Source organism: Pantherophis guttatus, chromosome 3, assembly GCF_059756535.1.
Source record: "Pantherophis guttatus breed Tessera chromosome 3, ASM5975653v1, whole genome shotgun sequence".
NCBI classification, from domain to species: domain Eukaryota; kingdom Metazoa; phylum Chordata; class Lepidosauria; order Squamata; family Colubridae; genus Pantherophis; species Pantherophis guttatus.
Genome location: NC_142065.1, coordinates 199,008,247 through 199,026,585, shown reverse-complemented (window position 1 = coordinate 199,026,585; position 18,339 = coordinate 199,008,247). Strand labels below are relative to the sequence as shown.

The 18,339-nt window shown below is 43.4% G+C and overlaps 1 protein-coding gene across 1 annotated transcript in view; it reads left to right on the top strand.

Moving 5' to 3' along the window:
- Window positions 1-18,126, top strand: part of SNTB1 (syntrophin beta 1) — a 123,408-nt gene extending 105,282 nt beyond the window's left edge. Inside the window, exons 5-7 of the mRNA XM_034422239.3 lie at window positions 7,582-7,778; window positions 9,720-9,910; window positions 13,484-18,126. Coding sequence (XP_034278130.2) covers window positions 7,582-7,778; window positions 9,720-9,910; window positions 13,484-13,576 — 481 coding nt within the window. The 3' untranslated portion in view covers window positions 13,577-18,126. The remainder of the gene's footprint in view (window positions 1-7,581; window positions 7,779-9,719; window positions 9,911-13,483) is intronic.
- Window positions 18,127-18,339: the final 213 nt, after the last annotated feature.

Below are 18,339 nucleotides of genomic sequence, written 5' to 3'. Positions count from 1 at the left end.
AATCTAGTTGCCTTTTGGAACAAGCCTCTTTGGAACAACCGGGTCCTGGATGATTGAGAATCTCCATAGACATTTATCCACAAAAACTAACTACCATATTTTTCAGAGTATACGACGCACCGGAGTATAAGGCGCACCTTAGTTTTTGGGCAGGAAAATAAGAAAAAAGCTGAGTGGCAGGTGGATCGGCCTCCCGGAATACCCCCAATCAGCTGTTCCCAGAGGTGAATTTTAGCAATGGGTTCCTTGGTTCTGAGCTCTGTGCCTTGCTTTTTTTTCAGCCTCTGAAACTCCGTTTCAGAAAAAACTTTTTTTTTCTGCCTCTGAAAGCTTCCGAAACAGAGCTTCCAAAAAAAAGCCTCTGAAACAGAGGCTTTTTTTCTGAAGCTTCATTTCTGAGGCTTTTTTCAGCCTCTGAAATGAAACTTCCGTTTGAGAGGCTGGGCGGGGCTACATTCAGAGTATAAGACACATCCAGATTTTCACCCTCTTTATTGGGGGGAAAAGGTGCGTCTTATACTCCGAAAAATATGGTATGTTCCGAAGTTCCGACATCCACTCTCACGTCCCTATCCCACTGTCATGTGACCACATTTGGGTGCTCATCAATCACCCCACATTTATGATGGTTTGCAGCAACCTGCAGTCATGTGACTGTGATTTACAATGTTTCAAAGCTTTGCTTGCTGAGGAACTCTGGGAGTTGAAGTCCACAAGTCTTAAAGTTGCCAAGGTTGGGGACCCCTGCTGTAGAGAACAATGGGTTCGCTTAACAACCACTGGGAAAAAAGATCCTAAAATTGCCAGGTTCCATTAGGGACTATAAATCCATTAGGGACTATGGCTTAGGACCTGGGTAGTTACGAGATCGCCTTCTGCCACCGATAGCCTCCCACCGGCCAATACGCTCCCACAGAGAAGGACTCCTCAGGGTGCCGTCGGTCAAACAATGTCAACTGGCGACCCCCAGGAGGAGAGCCTTCTCTGTGGGGGCACCTGCCCTCTGGAATGAATTGCCCCCGGAGATACGCATGATCCCTGACCTACGTACCTTTTGCCGTGCCCTTAAGACTTTACTGTTTCAACAGGCTGGGCTGGTTTAAATAACGAATTTTAATGGGTGTTTTAGTTTTTTTAATATAAGGGCCAAATTATTTAATTTGCCCTGAGTCCCTCGGGAGAAGAGCGGTATAAAAATTTAAATAATAAATAAATAATAAAATAAAATAAATAAGTACTACAGATAGTCAAAGATTATCCGCAGTACTTTCCACATCAAAGGTTCTTCCTATCCATCCATCCATGCATCCAAATTCAGGAGATCTGTTACAAGACACATGGGATTTTAGCCCCTTGTCCTGTGTATTGTCTTCAATGGATAGTTTTCATAATTCATAGCTATATAACCCTCTCAATCTGGCAATCTGAGAAGCTACACAGAATTGTGCTACTGAAACTTGGAAGCTGCTGATGCACCAGAAAGCATTTACATAGCAAGGCCTCTGACGGGAGGGGTGTAGAACACCAGTTTATCATTGGATCACCCTTGAGGTCATCTTACTTGATGATCTCAAGGGATGAGTCAAAAGCAGTGATTTGAGATTATAGTCTTGAGGAAACATCTCTGAACCTCATTGGAGAAATATGATGGGCCCACAGCACACTTTAGAGCAGGACATCTCCAAACTTGACAACGTTAAGACTTGTGGGCTTCAATTCCCATAATTCTGGCTTGGGAATTCTAGGAGTTGAAGTCCACAAGTCTTAAAAGTTACCAAGTTTGGAGACCCCTACAATAAAGTATGGACAATCAATGGAAGCTTCATGCATTTGATTAGCTTCTCCTGAACACCGCAGAAGTTAAATTCTCTGTTGTAATATTTTTTATTGTTTTATATCATACATTTCTTTTATATCTTGAGTGTGCTCTCTAGGTGTCCAAGGTTTTAACATACGAACAAACGGTCATCGTCATCGTCATAATCATATGTATATAAACAAATATACAGTAACATATAAACAAATACTGTATACGATAACATTCATCATATTATAACATGTATTATCTTCCATTGTTATATCAATTATATAATCATCAAGTAAGAAAAAAATATGATCCGTCTGTTTTCCTTTCTCATATACACCATATTCCACCCAATTTTACAACAACGGTCCATCTCTTTACGTCTCTTCCCTTCTCCTTCCCTCTCTTCCCTTCTCCCCTCCACTTCTCTCTCCTTCCCTTTTTCCTTCTCCTCTCCTCCCCTCCACTTCCCTCTCCTTCCCTCTCTCCTTCTCCTCTCCCCTCACCTTCCCTTCTCTCTCCTCCCTTTTTCTCTCCTCCTCTCCCTTCTCCTCTCTCTTCTTCTCCACTTCCCTCTCCTTCCCTTTCTCCTACTCCTCTCCTCCCATCCACTTCCCTCTCTCCTTTCCCCTCTCTCCTTCCCTCTTCTTCTGTCTCCTTCCTTCTCTGAAGAGACATTCCTCATGTTACCAGCCAAAGCTGGCCCATGTAGTGTTAACTGTTGAGCTGTCATTAGGGAAAAGTTGAGGAGAACAAATGGAGATGAATGACTTGTTGAAGGACCAGGCTCCCAACCTAATATTCTGATGATACAAGAGTGAGAAACTTAATTACTGCAGGAAAAAAAAATCCAGCCATCATGGTTTCTACACACGATTTTGGGTTTAAAGCTCGTTGGCTTGAAACCATGGAATCCGCTGAAACTCTGACCCCCCAATCCTAATGTACGCTTAATTGGACTGCAGTTTTTATTATCTTGGATTCCCAGTACCTGTCAGACAAACTTTGCCTGACCCTGTATTTGTTTTGTTCTGGAAACCGCACAGGAAACCTGAGAAACTTTGCAACCTCTGAGCAGCCCCCACAGGCGAGCGAAATGTCTGTGGTATCCAGTTCCCTATTTCTATAGACCAGGAAGGTTATCTTAGGACAACTACTTAGAAAAGAACAACTAAGTTGCCACAAGCACGCACCTGTCTGAAGTCAGGGGAACTGGAAATATACATCGCGAGATGCAGTTTCGTCTTTGAAAAATTCATCCCGCCAGCATGCTGTGTATTGTCATAATCAGTTAGATCAGAATTCCAATTTTCAGCTATTTTAGATACAGCTGGTCCTCGACTCAGGATCGCAAGTGAGCCTACGTTTTTTGCTGCTAAACAAGGCAGTTGTTAAATGAGTTTTGCCCCATTGTACAATCCTTTTTTGCCACAGTTGTTAAGGTTTAACGACTTAACAACCACAGTTGTTAAGTGAATCATGCAGTTGTTAAACAAATCTCGCTTCTCCTCCCCCCCCCTCAAATCTCGCTTTGACTTTGCTTGTTGGAAACCAGCTTGGGAAGGTTAGAAATGCTGATCACATGACCCCAGAATGGTGCAACTGGCATAAATACATGTCAGTTGCCATGTGCCTGAATTTTGATCACATGACCATGGGAATGCTACAACGATTGAAAATGTGAAAACCTGCCATAATTCACTTTTTCCAGAGCTGTTGTGACTTTGAACAGCCACTAAACAAATGGTTGTTAGTTGAGGACTACCTGTAACCTACATAGATTTTCCAAGTCCTGTTTTATGTCCATTTTTACACATATGATTTGATTCACAAATCTTTTCCCATAGAATCAAAGGCTGGGCATCTAAGTGTTTCCCTCACACACACACACACACTTTTTTCTTCAGTGTGTATACCTCATGATGTACTGACCAGTGGTGGGTTCCAACTGGTGTTACCATCGCTTGTCTTTGCGCACGCACTTTCCGTGTGATTGCCGCGCGCATGCTCGTTTCGTTCACACGTGCGCCGACCTTGCACTCCACGCAAATGCATTAGATTTCTGCCCAGCTGAGGCGCAGCAATCCACTCTGCCGCGCCTATAAGCTGGGCTAAAAAACGACAAATAAATGTAGGTATAACACGGGGGCAGGTGGGAGGGCCCAGCTCACAGTCATAGAGAACCGGTTCACTGACATCACACATCACCACTACCGGCTCGCCCGAACCGGGCCGAACCGAGAGCAACCCACCACTGGTACTGACTATCTTGTCTGCTGTAAATATAAACGTTATGATTTACAGCAAAAAATAGATATACTTATTTATATAAAACTACAAGTTTGTGTCGGTGTCTCTGACTCCTTGTGAACAGCTGCTGTGCAATTCCCTGACTTTTCTTGCCTTAGGCATGAAACTAGCTTTGGGCCAGTCACTTTCTCTCGGTCGTAGGAAGAAAACAATGGCAAACCACTTCCAAAATGTTGTCAAGAAAGCTGCAGGGACTTGTCTCGGCCAGGGGTGCCAAACTCGATTTCATTGAGGGCTGCATCAGGGTTGTCTTTGACCTCGGGGGGGAGGGGGGAGGGCTGGGGGGGCATGGCCAGTTTGATGTCATTCGTTGAGGCTCTGTTTTCAGTTGCGACAGCCTACTGCAGCCCTCTGCCAGCGAAAACTGAGCTGGGGGGGCACACACAGCCCACCTAGGTTCTGTTTTCGGCCACGACGGCCTCCTGCAGCCCTCTGCCAGCGAAAACTGAGCTGGGGCACACACAGCCCACCTAGGTTCTGTTTTCGGCCACGACGGCCTCCTGCAGCCCTCTGCCAGCGAAAACTCAGCTGGGGGGGCACACACAGCCCACCTAGGCTCTGTTTTCGGCCACGACGGCCTCCTGTAACCCTCTACCAGCGAAAACAGAGCCCGGGAGGCTGAGCATGCTTTCACTGGCAAAGGAACCTCTATCCAGTCTTTTGCTGTTTCCAGGCCAGCCCCGTGGGACAGATCTAAGCACCCCGCGGGATGGATTCGCCCCGCAGGCCTTGAGTTCGATACCGCTGGTCTAGGCAGTTGCCAGGAATCAAGATTGACATGAATCCAGATGGTGATCTTTAGCTTGGTTCCTGGTAACTTTGTAGACATGTTCCTATTTTTTTTTTTTTAGCACCAATACAGAAAAGGTTTTCCATTGCCTCTTTTAAAGATATTTTTCCAGCGTTCCAGCCCAGCCTATACTTTGGCCTCCCCACTACGTACGATAGAAGACTTTTTCTTGGAAAGTGGTAGGGGAAGAAATGTGTGGTATATATTTGCCCAGTATGACTAATAGACCAGTAGTGGGTTTCAATTTAGTTTGCTACCGGTTCGCTTGTGCGCGTGCATGCACAGAAATGTCCGGGCGGGTGGGCGGAGCCTCTCGCCGCCGCTTCTACCGGTTCGTCCGATCCGGGGCGAACTGGTAGCAACTCACCACTGTAATAGACCAACAGCTACTCTTCCTGAGTTGGCCACCCCTACCAGTGATTATCCATGCTTTGATGACAGTTTATCGTGACAACGGTACAAGTCCGATTGGGCTGTCCTTGAGAAAAAAAAAAGAATCTGGAAATCGACGTTGAGGTCAAAGATAAGAGCTAGGCTACTTTCCAAGTACAGGTTTAGTATAATGCCTGTTTTAAACGATCTGTACTGATTGGTTGTTGGTTACTGGCAAAATGTAGGGTGCTGGCGTTATCCTTTAAAGTCTCAAAGGGACTGCCTGTCCTGTTACAAAACGGACCAGTGGTTTTGGTCAATCATTCTGAAGATGTCCCATTGTTATAGATCCTACTTTCTGGCCCATTGGATGGGGGGTTCTCAGACATTGCTCCTAGACAACGGAATATATTTATTCCCCCTCCCCACCCCCATTTGTTTGTAGGAACTCTGCGAAGATGCCTCATTCTCAACAAATGTTGTTTACGCCCTTGTTAGCGTGGAATTTTTAAACTTTTTATATTCGGTTATTGGATGCTTTGCGTATTTGCCAGAGCAGAAAGGCAGGTATAAATCAAATGCACTTAATAAATAACTATGTACCAACAACCAAGTTTGACCCTATATGACAGCCAGGCAGGAAAAGATGGCCAGATACTGCCACCTACTGTGACCTGCTAAAGCATGCTGGCTCTTAAATGCACATCGCAGTCCATTAAAAGGTTCCTTTGACCTGGCAAATCTTCTCCAGCTGGGAGAACTTTGTGGGTGAAAGCTCTCATCAGCTCCCTCATCCAACCCTTCTCTTTTCTCTGTACTCTGCATCCTTTGTTCAGTTACCTTGAAATGGCCTCTGATACCTTGATCTGTACAGGTTAATAAATGCTCAGGTTTTTTTCCTGATGCTGTTCAACCAGAGTTGAAATGCTCCCGGTTCGGACCAGATCACCCGATCCGGTAGCGATGGCGGCGGGTGGTTCGGAGAACCGGTAGCAAAAATCTCTCCTTCCCCCACCCCGTGCCCAGCTGAGCCGCGCGATCATCAGAGGTTTTTTTTTAATTTTTAAAAGCATTTTTTCTACAACCTCTTCTGCCGAAAAAATGCTTTTAAAAGTAAAAAAAAAAAAAAAGGCCCTGATGATCGCGCGGCTCAGCTGGGATGGTCAGAGCCTTTTAAAAGCATTTTTTCTACAACCTCTTCGGACGAAGAGGTTGTAGAAAAAATGCTTTTAGAAGTAAAAAAAGAAGAAAAAAGTTGGCCACGCCCACCCAGTCACATTACACTCCCACCAAGCCACGCCCACAGAACCGGTAGTAACAAATTTTACATTTCACCACTGTGTTCAACCTATGTGCAGCAAATCTTTTGGATCCTTGGAATGCATAAAAAAATGTTTAAACTACATTGGCTACCAAGCTGTTACAGATACATCTTCCTAGTTGCCTCTTTGACATGATTCTTTGGGGGGGGGGACCCTTAGTAAACAAGGTAATATATTGCAAAATGGGATGGGGCTCTTGTTTTCCCTAGAAGCTTCTTTTTTTCCAGCTAGGACAATAATACCCATCAGACATGAAGTATGATTGAAGGTTTATGTATTATAAAAATAGGAAGGAAGGAAGGAAGGAAGGAAGGAAGGAAGGAAGGAAGGAAATGTTGCTTTTTATTAGGATTTGAATAGAAATAACATTCTGGCATCTTGGTCATTTCATAACTCATGCAAGAATTCACACTGGTCCCCTTTTTTGCACAGGCCTCGTAACCCGTGTTTACAAACCACTGTCTTTTCACCACTGATGTGCCGGAACAGACATATCCCCTCTTTCCCACATGCTGCTTAAAAAAAAAATCACAGACGGCAGCACCGGACTTGTCCATGCCCGGGAAGGACAGCAGCTGGGTGCTCAGCTGTTGCTCCACCGCGATTTCCAAGTCGAACTTGGCGATCAGCTCCTGCATGGCGGCAGTGGTGGGAAGGGAGGCCGAGAGAAGCTGGCCGAGAGACGGGAACGAAAAAAGGGGCCACGGCCTCTGCCTCGAGCCCGTCGCGGGCATCACTGAGGGGAAAAAAAGCGGCCCAAGAGCAGCATGGGGGAAGGGAAGGAGAGATGGGAGGAGAAAGAGCTGTTAGGATTAAAATTTTAGGGAAAAGATTTTGATTAGTCACAAGGAAAAATTTCCCATAAATGCAAGTGAACAAATGGCAGACATATATGGATCCCCAGTGAAACTGTCTTTCTTCCGCTTTCTCCCACTAAAATTGTTTCCCTAACAACATGTGTTGATTCTTAAATTTGTTTTCAGGTTGGTACATTCAGGACCCGGGAAGGGCTCTCCGCAGTCTGGGGTAGATTTGTCGTTTGCCACTCGAACGGGCACGCAACAAGGGATTGAGAGCCATCTTTTCAAAACCGAGACCAGCCGAGACCTTTCACTGTGGACCAGGAGCCTAGTCCAAGGTTGCCACAACGCAGCTGAACTCTCCGTAGAAGTCACAACAGGTAAATCAACAGCAGAGAGGCTGCTTGGCAATCAAGTTCTCCCAGAATAGGAGAAATAAGAATAGAATAGAATAGAATAGAATAGAATAGAATAGAATAGAATAGAATAGAATAGAATAGAATAGAATAGAATAGAATAGAATAACAGAGTTGGAAGGGACCTTGGAGGTCTTCTAGTCCAACCCTCTGCTTAGGCAGGAAATCCTATATCTTCAGACAAATGGTTATCCAATCTCTTCTTAAAAACCTCCAGTGTTGGGGCATTCACAACTTCTGGAGGCAAATTGTTCCACTGATTAATTGTTCTAACTGTCAGGAAATTTCTCCTTAGTTCTAAGTTGCTTCTCTTCTTGATTAGTTTTCACCCATTGCTTCTTGTCCTGCCCTCAGGTGTTTTGGAGAATAGCTTGACTCCCTCTTCTTTGTGGCAGCCCCTGAGATATTGGAAGACTGCTATCATGTCTCCCCTAGTCCTTCTTTTCATTAAACTAGACATACCCAGTTCCTGCAACCGTTCTTCATATGTTTTAGCCTCCAGTCCCCTAATCATCTTCGTTGCTTTTCTCTGCACTCTTTCTAGAGTCTCAAATCTTGGTGGACCTCCCTGGCTTCTGTCAGTAGCAAAACAGAGACCATGTCAATAAACTAGATGGTGTTGAAAGGATTTTTTTACAGTTTGGATTGGCTAGAGAGCCAAATCAACTCCATCCAACATCTGTTGCTCATACTAAATGGCAGATCTTTGCTAGCCTGGACTGTTGTTTTGTTTAAATCCTTTGATCAATGGTCTGGTCTCAACATTTGCGCACTTTAAAAGATCTAAAGAAGGAGGGAAAGAGGAGGAAAGACTAATGTCAACAACAGTTTTTCTGGAGATTAAAACAATTCAGGCAGCCTGATAAGAGATGGACATTGAGGAGAAATTGGGAGCAGAGCAGTTAGCCTAATCCTAGTCCCTGTAGTGGCCTGGTCAGAAAACCAAGGTGAGTCTTATAGGTTCAAGGCCAGAAAAAGAGTCGAGAGGGAGTTCTGTAGGGTGGATTGAACTTCCATCTGTGACACCAAGTGCTAAATCTGACATTTCATTATAGAGCTTATAAATTGGCTTGAGGCAGTCAGTATCTCAGCCCAGTGGTGAAATTCAATTTTTTTTACTACCGATTCTGTGGCTTGGTGGGCGTGGCTTGGTGGGTATGGCAGGGGAAGGATACTGCAAAATCTCCATTCCCACCCCACTCCTGGGGGAAGGATATTGCAAAAATCTCCATTTCCACCCCACTCTGGGACCAGCCAGAGGTAGTATTTGCCGGTTCTCCGAACTACTCAAAATTTCCGCTACCGGTTCTCCAGAACCTGTCAGAACATGCTGGATTTCACCCCTGTCTCAGCCGCCTCACAAATTGGTCCTTTTGAGATGACATAGGGTAAATGAAGACAAGAATACTGACTCCCCATATTAAGGAAAGGCGGGATATAAATGTAATGTTTTATCAGTAAATCCTTGGCTATCACAAGAGGAGTCTTAGCATCCAGAAATTTTGAAAAGCAAGAACAATGGCTAAACGTCTCTTATTCACTGAAAGTTTACACTTTACTTCATGTCCTTGACTGTAGTATTTTCCCCAAGGCTGATAAACCTGATTCAGGGATGTTATAAAATACCCAACTCCCTTTTTAATTAAACACAGACAGCAATTGGTATTACACTATGGATCGTACCACGTTTTAATGGTGCATGGTCAGCTGTGCTGAAACCTTTGTGCTATATTAACCTCATTGTTACAATCATTGGAACTTCTTTCCAATTAGCAGGGAACTCATTAGCATTCCTATTAATCCCCAAGCTACTGCCAGCATCGGAGTGGCCTCATAATCTTTTATTAGCAATATCACTCTTCTAAAGTGCCATAAATCCTGTTTTGTTCTTGTTTCCTTCTTCAGCTTGCACGTACAAAAACCAGGAGTGCCGTTTGACCATCCATTATGACCATGGATTTTCCCTCACCACCGAACCCCAAGTTGGTGCCTTTCCGAAAACCGTCTTCCAGTATCCCTACGAGAAGCTAAAATCGTCTTCAGACGATGGGATTCGGATGCTCTATTTGGACTTTGGAGGAAAGGAAGGTGAAATTGTAAGTGTGTTGGGTTGTTTTTCAACATAGTTGGAGGTGAAGGTTGTTATCATTTGTAGCATCTGGTTATTAGAAAACACGATCCTCACAGATTAGCTGTTCTATGAAGCAAGAAAAGCACATTTCATGTCAGCATTACTAGTCATTAATGAATTGTCCCTTGCATGGTTAACATTATTACCCATGGATATTCTCTGCATTGTAAACTGGTTTTTCCCAGTTGCAATGGCTGTGAAAGTTGGACCATGAGAAAGGCTGAGTGCCAAAGAATTGAGGCCTTTGAACTATGGTGCTGGAGAAGACTCCTACATATCCTTTGGACTGCAAGGTGATCCAACCGGTCAGTCCTAGAGGAGATCAACCCTGACTGCTCTTTAGAAGGCCAGATCCTGAAGATGAAACTCAAATACTTTGGCCACCTAATGAGAAGGAAGGACTCACTGGAGAAGAGCCTAATGCTCGGAAAGATTGAGGGCAAAAGAAGAAGGGGACGACAGAGAAAGAGGTAGCTGGATGGAGTCACTGAAGCAGTCGGCGTGAGCTTAAATGGACTCCAGAAGATGGTAGAGGACAGGAAGGCCTGGAGGAACATTGTCCATGGGGTCGCGATGGGTTGGACATGACTTCACAACTAACAACAACAACAAATTTTCTGCATTAGAAAACAAAAGAAGAATTTTCTCCATTCCATAGAAAACGTCTGTCAGGGTTCCAAGTAATAGATCCATTACAAACAAAAACTCCAAGGCAGGTGGATTTCTCAAAGAATAGCTTTATTGGAAATATCATATTGGCACATATCCAGTGAAAACTAACTCTTGAGGGGTCCCTTGGTTTTCACCTAATTAAAGTAAAAGTTTTTCCCTCAGCCCCAAACAATCAGTCACATGGCCCAATCAAGGCAGTGTCCGCTGGTCTGGTGACATCACTCCTCCTTCCTCCGGCCAGGTGTGAGAACGTCTTTGGTTCCCAAGAGAAAGTATTTTATTTTGACTACAACCCCAGCTATCTCTAATCCCCCCTCCCTATCCCTCGCTGCAGAGTGGCAGCACTGAAGCTCCAAGTTGGCTTCGGCCAGGTCAGCTTCAGGGTTGACAACTTCATAACTACAAAAAAAAAAAAGAGAGAGAGAGTCTGACTCTTGATGGGGATAGTGAAGAACCTACTCATCTGGAGGCACTCTATGGAAAAGCTTGGAAAAGGTTGATGAGCATCATCTACTCCTTGGATCATATTTTGCAGTCCTGCCTCCTTCCAAGAGGACATTTTCTTTCGGTGAAGGCAGTGATGGTATTCAGCTGGTTTGAGCCGGTTCAAGCAAACTGGTAGTTAAATTGCTGGCTGGCCCAGCCCCTCCCCTTCCAGGAATCCCCACGCGCCCCATTTTGGCTCCCAGGAGGCTTCAGGAAGGCCTGCTAGGCCCAAAATGGGGCACGGGGGGGGAGCGTTCCCCCCACGACCCGTTTTTGCTCCCAGTGGGGTGCAGGAGGCCTGTTCTGTCCCCGTCCCCACACACACACAAACAGCCAGCCGGGGGTTAAAGAAGTACTCGGCACACACAAGGTTCGTTATCAGGAACTTGGCAGCAATATGATAACCGTCTGCCAAGTGCTTTACTACAAGAAGAGGGAGTGTTCCTTCACCAGATAACACCAACGAATACACACAGTTTTCAAAACAGTCCAGCTCAAACATGAAACCTTCAGCAGATTCGGCGTTGTACAACGTGACTAGCCAGAAGCTAGCTTTGTCCGTCACAGAGTCTAAATGGCCACCACACTCTCTTATATAGCCTGTGGGGTGTGGTCCAGTGACTCAGCTTAATCCCTGGCACGCCTCCTCATCTGCTGCAAACATTTATCTCGCCTTCGTTGGCGTGGCTCCAGGAACGACTTATCACCCTCATCGCTGTCATCGGAGACACCTGGCTCCTGGTCAGTCTCCTCTCCCTCGGCAGACACCTGAGGCATTGCCAGAGAGGAGGGGCCTGGAGAGGGAGGCCTGGCTGGCTCCTCTCCTTCATGTTCGGAGCCTTCTTCCTCCGATAAGATGGGCTCGGGGGTCGGAGCCACAACAAGGCCAAGTGCTGCCTGTCACACCCTCTGGCCATGCCCACCATAGCCACGCCCACCCAGCCAGTCATTAGGGCTGAGAACCAGTTGTTAAATTATTTGAATCCCACCACTGGGTGAAGGGCATTTCACATATGGAAACCCTCCACGCAGACAGGAATACATTTTCCTGTTCCTTAAATTCACATCTAGAACTGAATATAAAATTCTTTCTTTTCATGATCTCTCAATTGGATTTTGGATAGACAGCCTGTTCCTCACTGTCCCCATCAGCAAGCAGGTCAATTATCTGGATAGGGAATCAAGTGCTAGACTTGCCTCTCCCTCATCTCCCGATTTCGTAGTGTAGTTCTGTAAATACAGTTGTGGTAGAATTACAATGGTAACCATGTCAGCCCTACAAGATGAGCAGACTTAGATCCTGTCCCAAGGCCAGGATTACTTTTCCTGAAACGGATATAGTAATTGAATTTTGCAAGTTTGAATGTGCTATCTTCTTTATCTAGGGAGGGGCTTGTTTGAGACACTTTTTTTCAAGTTATTTTCTTGGACCAGGGCTCAAGGCCCACTTATCTGGTGATTGTTTTGACTCTTCTTTCTGTCTTTTAAAATCATTTCTGATGTAACATGCCTGAATTATTCCATTAAATAATCTATTGGAGCTTCAAAATGCTGGTTCAGTGGTACCTCGGGACTTGGTTTTAATTCATTCTGGAAAGCGTGATAGGAACTAAAACGGACGAGTGCCAAACAAACCATGTCACTTATCATGTGAGCCTTTGTTTTGGCCGGGAAGAACTTTCTGCCTGTCCCTTTTCCTATCTCATCGACCTTCCGAACATGGCCAACTTCCTGTCCGTCCGTGGCCATCCTCCTCCTTTTGAAGCAACCTTCCCAGTATGGCTGACTTTCTGTCTGTTCCCCACAGCTGTCCCCCTCTTCCTAGAACAGCACATCAAGTACCGTGTTTCCCTGAAAATAAGACCCTGTCTTATATTTTTTTTGAACCCTGAAATAAACGCTTGGCCTTATTTTCGAGGAGGTCTTATTATTTTGGGGCGTGTGGAGCAAGACGGGGCTCCGCTTGCCATCTTACCTGATTTCCAGCTCTGTCTCCCTAACCCTAACTAAAGGAAATGGCAGGGACTGGCTACACACGCGGTTAAATATTTTTGGGAGAGGGCTTATTTTGGGGAAGGGTTTACTTTCAGGGGAGGGCTTATTATCTGGGGAGGGCTTATTTTTGGGAAAACACGGTATTAAACATAGGCCGAGTACCGGGACATTTTCACATCAAAATGCGTCAAGAACCAAATTCAATGAGTTTTGAAGCAGTCGAGTACCGAGATATCACTGTATTTGCCAAAGCTTCAGTCACAGTGCTGAGAAATAATGCTACATTTTCAACTAAAATATTCGGTGGCTTGGGCAACAAATTCTGGACCCAGTCCAGAATTAACCACACGCAGTAATTCCTTGTCTATTTGTGTTCTGATTTCAGCAACTGGACCTTCATTCCTGCCCAAAGCCGATTGTATTCATCATTCATTCATTCCTTTTTGCCAAGATTACAAGACTTGGATTGGTAGCATAAATTCTTTTCTGTCATTGGCAAGAATAACAACAACAACAAAAGTGGAACTACTCGAGTCCAACTCTACAACATGTTGTCAACACTGGGAGCTAACTAGGAGAACATATGAACTCTTCTGCAGATGACCTGAAGTTCAGATATGGGGCAAAGTCAATGCTATGATCAAATACAATAATAGGGCTCTGAAGAATAAAAGTCAGAATATTTGCTTCAACTAAAACATATGTTGCAAGGGAAACAACATCGATTGCTTTGAATAAAGCCAAAATTGAGTCATTAAGAAGAGATGAATGACTGTATGATGACATTTCGTACTCATTAAGTGTGCCTCTATGTATGCTTGTAGAGCAGTCCGCTCCATCTTGGGTTTTGAGAATGTCAGGGCTTCCCTAGAAGATTCAGCAATTTTTCAATGAAAAGATTGGTGATGGTAGAGTAGCTTCTGTGAATGCAAAGTTTTTCCCTTCTCCCCTTCATCGTCTTCCCCCCACCCTTTAAAACAGGGGTCTCCAACCTTGGCAACTTTAAGACTTGTGGACTTCAGCTTTGCTGGCTGAGGAATTCTTGAGTTGAAGTCCACAAGTCTTAAAGTTGCCAAGGTTGGAGACCCCTGCTTTAAAACAAACTCTCTATTTACCTCTAGTAGATCGGGCTGTTTTTGTAAACTGGTAACATATTTTAAATCCTTTGCAAACTGCAGAGAAACGGTTGTGGATAGAAATCCTAGAGAGCAGGAAATTTGAAAGCCACTGAAAAGTAAAAAGCTAAGTAGAGAGTTACCATCAAAATAAGGATTTTTAAAACGAACTCTTATGTGCTTTAGATTTTTTTTCCCCTCACCACAAACTATATTTCGGTTTTCAAAAAGCACAGAATATCTATGTGCAAGTTTAGTGATTTGGTTGTTGAGAGATGAGATGGATGTGCGATCCGCTCTAATTTTTTTTTCCATTAATAAGCACATCAATCTGTATAAGTCACATGGGCAGAGCTCAAGTTGCTGTAGGTCAAGGATTTCCCAGCCTTGGCAACTTTAAGACACATGGGTTTCAACTCCTAGAATTCCCTGGGGCTGGGGAATTCTGGGAGTTGAAGTCCACATGTCTTAAAGATGTCAGGTTTGGCAAATCCTGCTGTAGGCAGACTGAGTTTTCTGACTGATCAAACCAGCCATAAAAAGGAACTTTTGAGTGGACACACTTGGAGCAAGATCTCAAAAATATCTCTAGATAACATAGACGCAGGACACATTGGAGAATTTGCTGGGGAAGAAAAACAAAGCCCATTCAATTGATGACATCCCAATAACGTAAGTTTTATAAGATTGCAAGTGTTCCGTTAACGATTATAAGTTGTGAAGGGGAAGGAGGTGGAATCTGGCGTACATAATGCATTTTGAAACATTACGGTGGAAGTACAGTAAAAGCGATGGAAACAATAAAACATCTTAAAACATCTTGAAAAGAGGAAGTGCATTTCAAATGAGTCCCAAGTTGGCTGAACTTTTAGTTCGTATGTGATGCGGTCAAGTGGAATTTTGGCTCATTCGTTTTGTGGCTTGTCATTTTCCTGTGCTTTGCAACCAAACCCCTTTGCAACATTTGGCTCTAGAGGCCCTTCTAAAGCAAAGGAGAAAGTTTTGCGTTGAGGAAGAAGGTGGAAGCAGCCACCAGGAGACAGAGGAGGATGCTGAAGAAGTATGGATAGAAAGGATACAGAAGTGCTGCCCATGAAGTCTTGAGTAATTTAGGGCACAAGCCATGGCGATCAGCCGTGTTGAAAAACCTAGGAACAAGGCGAAGAAGAGGAACATCGATCTCAGCTAGAAGATCCATACAAAAATCACCTAGTGCAGAGAGGAAGCAACAAGTGGCTATTAAAGCTCAGAAAATAGGTTGTGCTGTCCTTTATTAGGCACTCTGATCCAACTTGCAAAAATCAGCAATACCATGGGGTATCTTTTCCACCGATGTTTTGGAGACCTCACCTAAGCAGGAAAGAGAACCTTCTGTGCCTTCCAAGGTCTTCTTCTCCTTTTTCTCGTGGCTTTACATCAAGGAGGAGAGAAATAAGTTGTGTGATCTAGTCTCTTCCCTACCACCCATACTCTGCATATTCCACCAAGGAAAGGAGATACGGTCATTTTCAAGATTTTGATCAACTGCCCTTAACAATGTCTATGGAGCTTCTCAAGTCATCCAGGTCATGGTTGTCCGAGCTGAAGCAGCTTCTTGGATGAGAAACGAAATGTCTTCAGAGAAAAGTTCAGTTTGCCTCTTGAAAAAGCACCTTTGGGTGCCCTTAACCATGTTTAACTAGAAGAATCCCAAAGCTGCTCAAGACTTAACTAGTTGAGATCTTAAATTTTGTATTGTGGCCGTCAGCCAGGGGCGGGGCATCTGAACATTGTGGTCTGTAGCTTGGGAGCTCTGAAACTTGGCATAGGCTAAAATCTAAGCAGCAGCGCTTCATCCTGGTGACTGGCATTCACTGGATTAAAACCCAAGACACATCAAGGATCTTTCCTTTCCATCTCGTTCTGGAGAACAAGGGCAATCCCATCACAGCAGCAGCAGACTGAACTGCTGTTGAAGAGTCACTTTAACACTATTTTCATATGGTCTATAAAACTAAAGTCTCCTTAAAGTTGCCCTCAACTTCATAGATATATCCAAGGATTCATCTTGGCTGCAACATAGACATGATGTACAGGTAGTCCTCGGCTTACGACCAGGGGCACACATGACCCCGTTCTGAAGTTCTAATGACCTTCTCCCCAGCAGCCACATGACTGCACTTCAGGCACTCTGCAGTCAAGCCGTAATTAAGGCCATTTGCAGCATCCCATGGTCACGTGGTCACATTTTACAATGCTTTTGCTGAAAACCGGCATTCCATTTTTTTAGCAAAACTGACCCACAGCAAAACATCGCTTCGCAACATTTGCAGTCGCTAAACAGCCACAAAACTTACAAAATCGAGTTGGTCGTATAGATGACTCACGTTACCATCATCATGACTTACAGTACACTTATGATGGGCAGGCTCCATTACGGTCATAAGTCAAGGACTACCTGAACTGTTGTCTTCTCAGATGCTTTCACCTGTCTGATCCCCAGCTATATTTATGTTTTTTTTCCACCCAGGTACAAGCCACGTCCAACCCTGCTTTGCCTCTTTAATAACCGGCTAAATGACTGTCAGATACATCCATAGTAAAAACTTAATGGCTACATCAAAAGGCCAAATAAAGAAAACTTGTTTGCTATATGGATGCCCAGAGACACAAATTAACTCAATTGTGCTTTTTTTTTTTTTTTATTTATGGGCCATAGTAAATAAGTGTTTTTTAGGGTTGCTTAGATATATGTGGTCAGTTGGGAAAATACCCCTGAATTCTCAACCTGAATCCATGCTATTTCCCTGCTACTGATTACAAATAAATAAATTGTTATGAGGATAGCAAAAACTGGAAGCGAAGTGTAAATATCTAAGTTATGCTTGCTTTCAGTTGCATTTGAAGAAAATTCTCTGCAGCACTACATCGTCCCTGAAGTAATTAATCTAGGTTTCAAGGTAATTTGATTGGGAGAATAAATAGGATTCATAAAGACTGTCCTGTTAATTCTTAAATGTGATTAAGGTAAACTTAGGGAATATTTGAAAGGAGGTTGGAAATTAAAAAAACCCCAAGATTGAGCTGTTAGCTATGGCTAAGATTTTACATACGCAGAAGTCTTTGAGTAGTTCTATAAGTTAACTGATTGGCATGGAATATCTACCATATAATTTCTTTCCTAGTATTTTGTTAGTAATATAAAATTAACTTAATAAAAAGCTGCTTGATTTTGAGCCTACGTTATCACCATGTGCCCAATTGGTGCCTAAGCTTCCATTTTTATTTCATTTGGAGCTTTAAATATATATCATATATATCCCAGAGGTCTCTCTACTTTAAAATAAATATATTTTTGCAGATATGGAATTTCCATTGGTTTGTGTCTGTCCATGGGATGACCTACAAAATTTGTGACTTAAACGGCATTTTGTGGAGAGAAAAAATAAGGAATCTCAAATAACCCTTTCCAATGTAGCAGGATTTTCAAGTTCCTTCCATGGCAGTATTTATTATTGTGAATGAGCAAAAGCCAGAGCATAAAGTAGAATATTATGTATTTTAGGAAACGTTCATGCATATGTGAATTCTATTGTACTGCTACTTTCAATACCTAACACCTCTCCACTGGAATATTATAACTATATCTGCTTTGTATATAATCAGGATTAATTCATTAGTTATATCACATATTGTACGGTGCTCAAATCACAACATGAAGAAGTGAATAACTAATTTGCAAAAAGAAATATAAATATATATATTTATAGTCAAATACAGATTTTGAATGACTCTAGACGCCGTTACTTTAGATGGGATTGATAGAATGAATTAAATGGAACTACCCCAGATTTATAAGAATTTAATCTACAATATTTATATTTTCAAGAGGGAGAAAAAAATGACTATATTTAATAAAGTGTCATTTATTGGATTTTTTTGGTGAAGTGATAATTTATTTGAAAGCCATCGATTTTTGTTCAACAGTTTCAGCCTACTAAAATTTGTATAAAACAGTGAAGTACTGATTTTACAGGATGGCAATAATTCTTCCAGGTAAGTTCTCTTACTAAACTAAAAGGTAAAGGTAAAGGTTCCCCTATGTGCTAGTCATTCCCGACTCTTACTAAACTACTATTGTTCAATA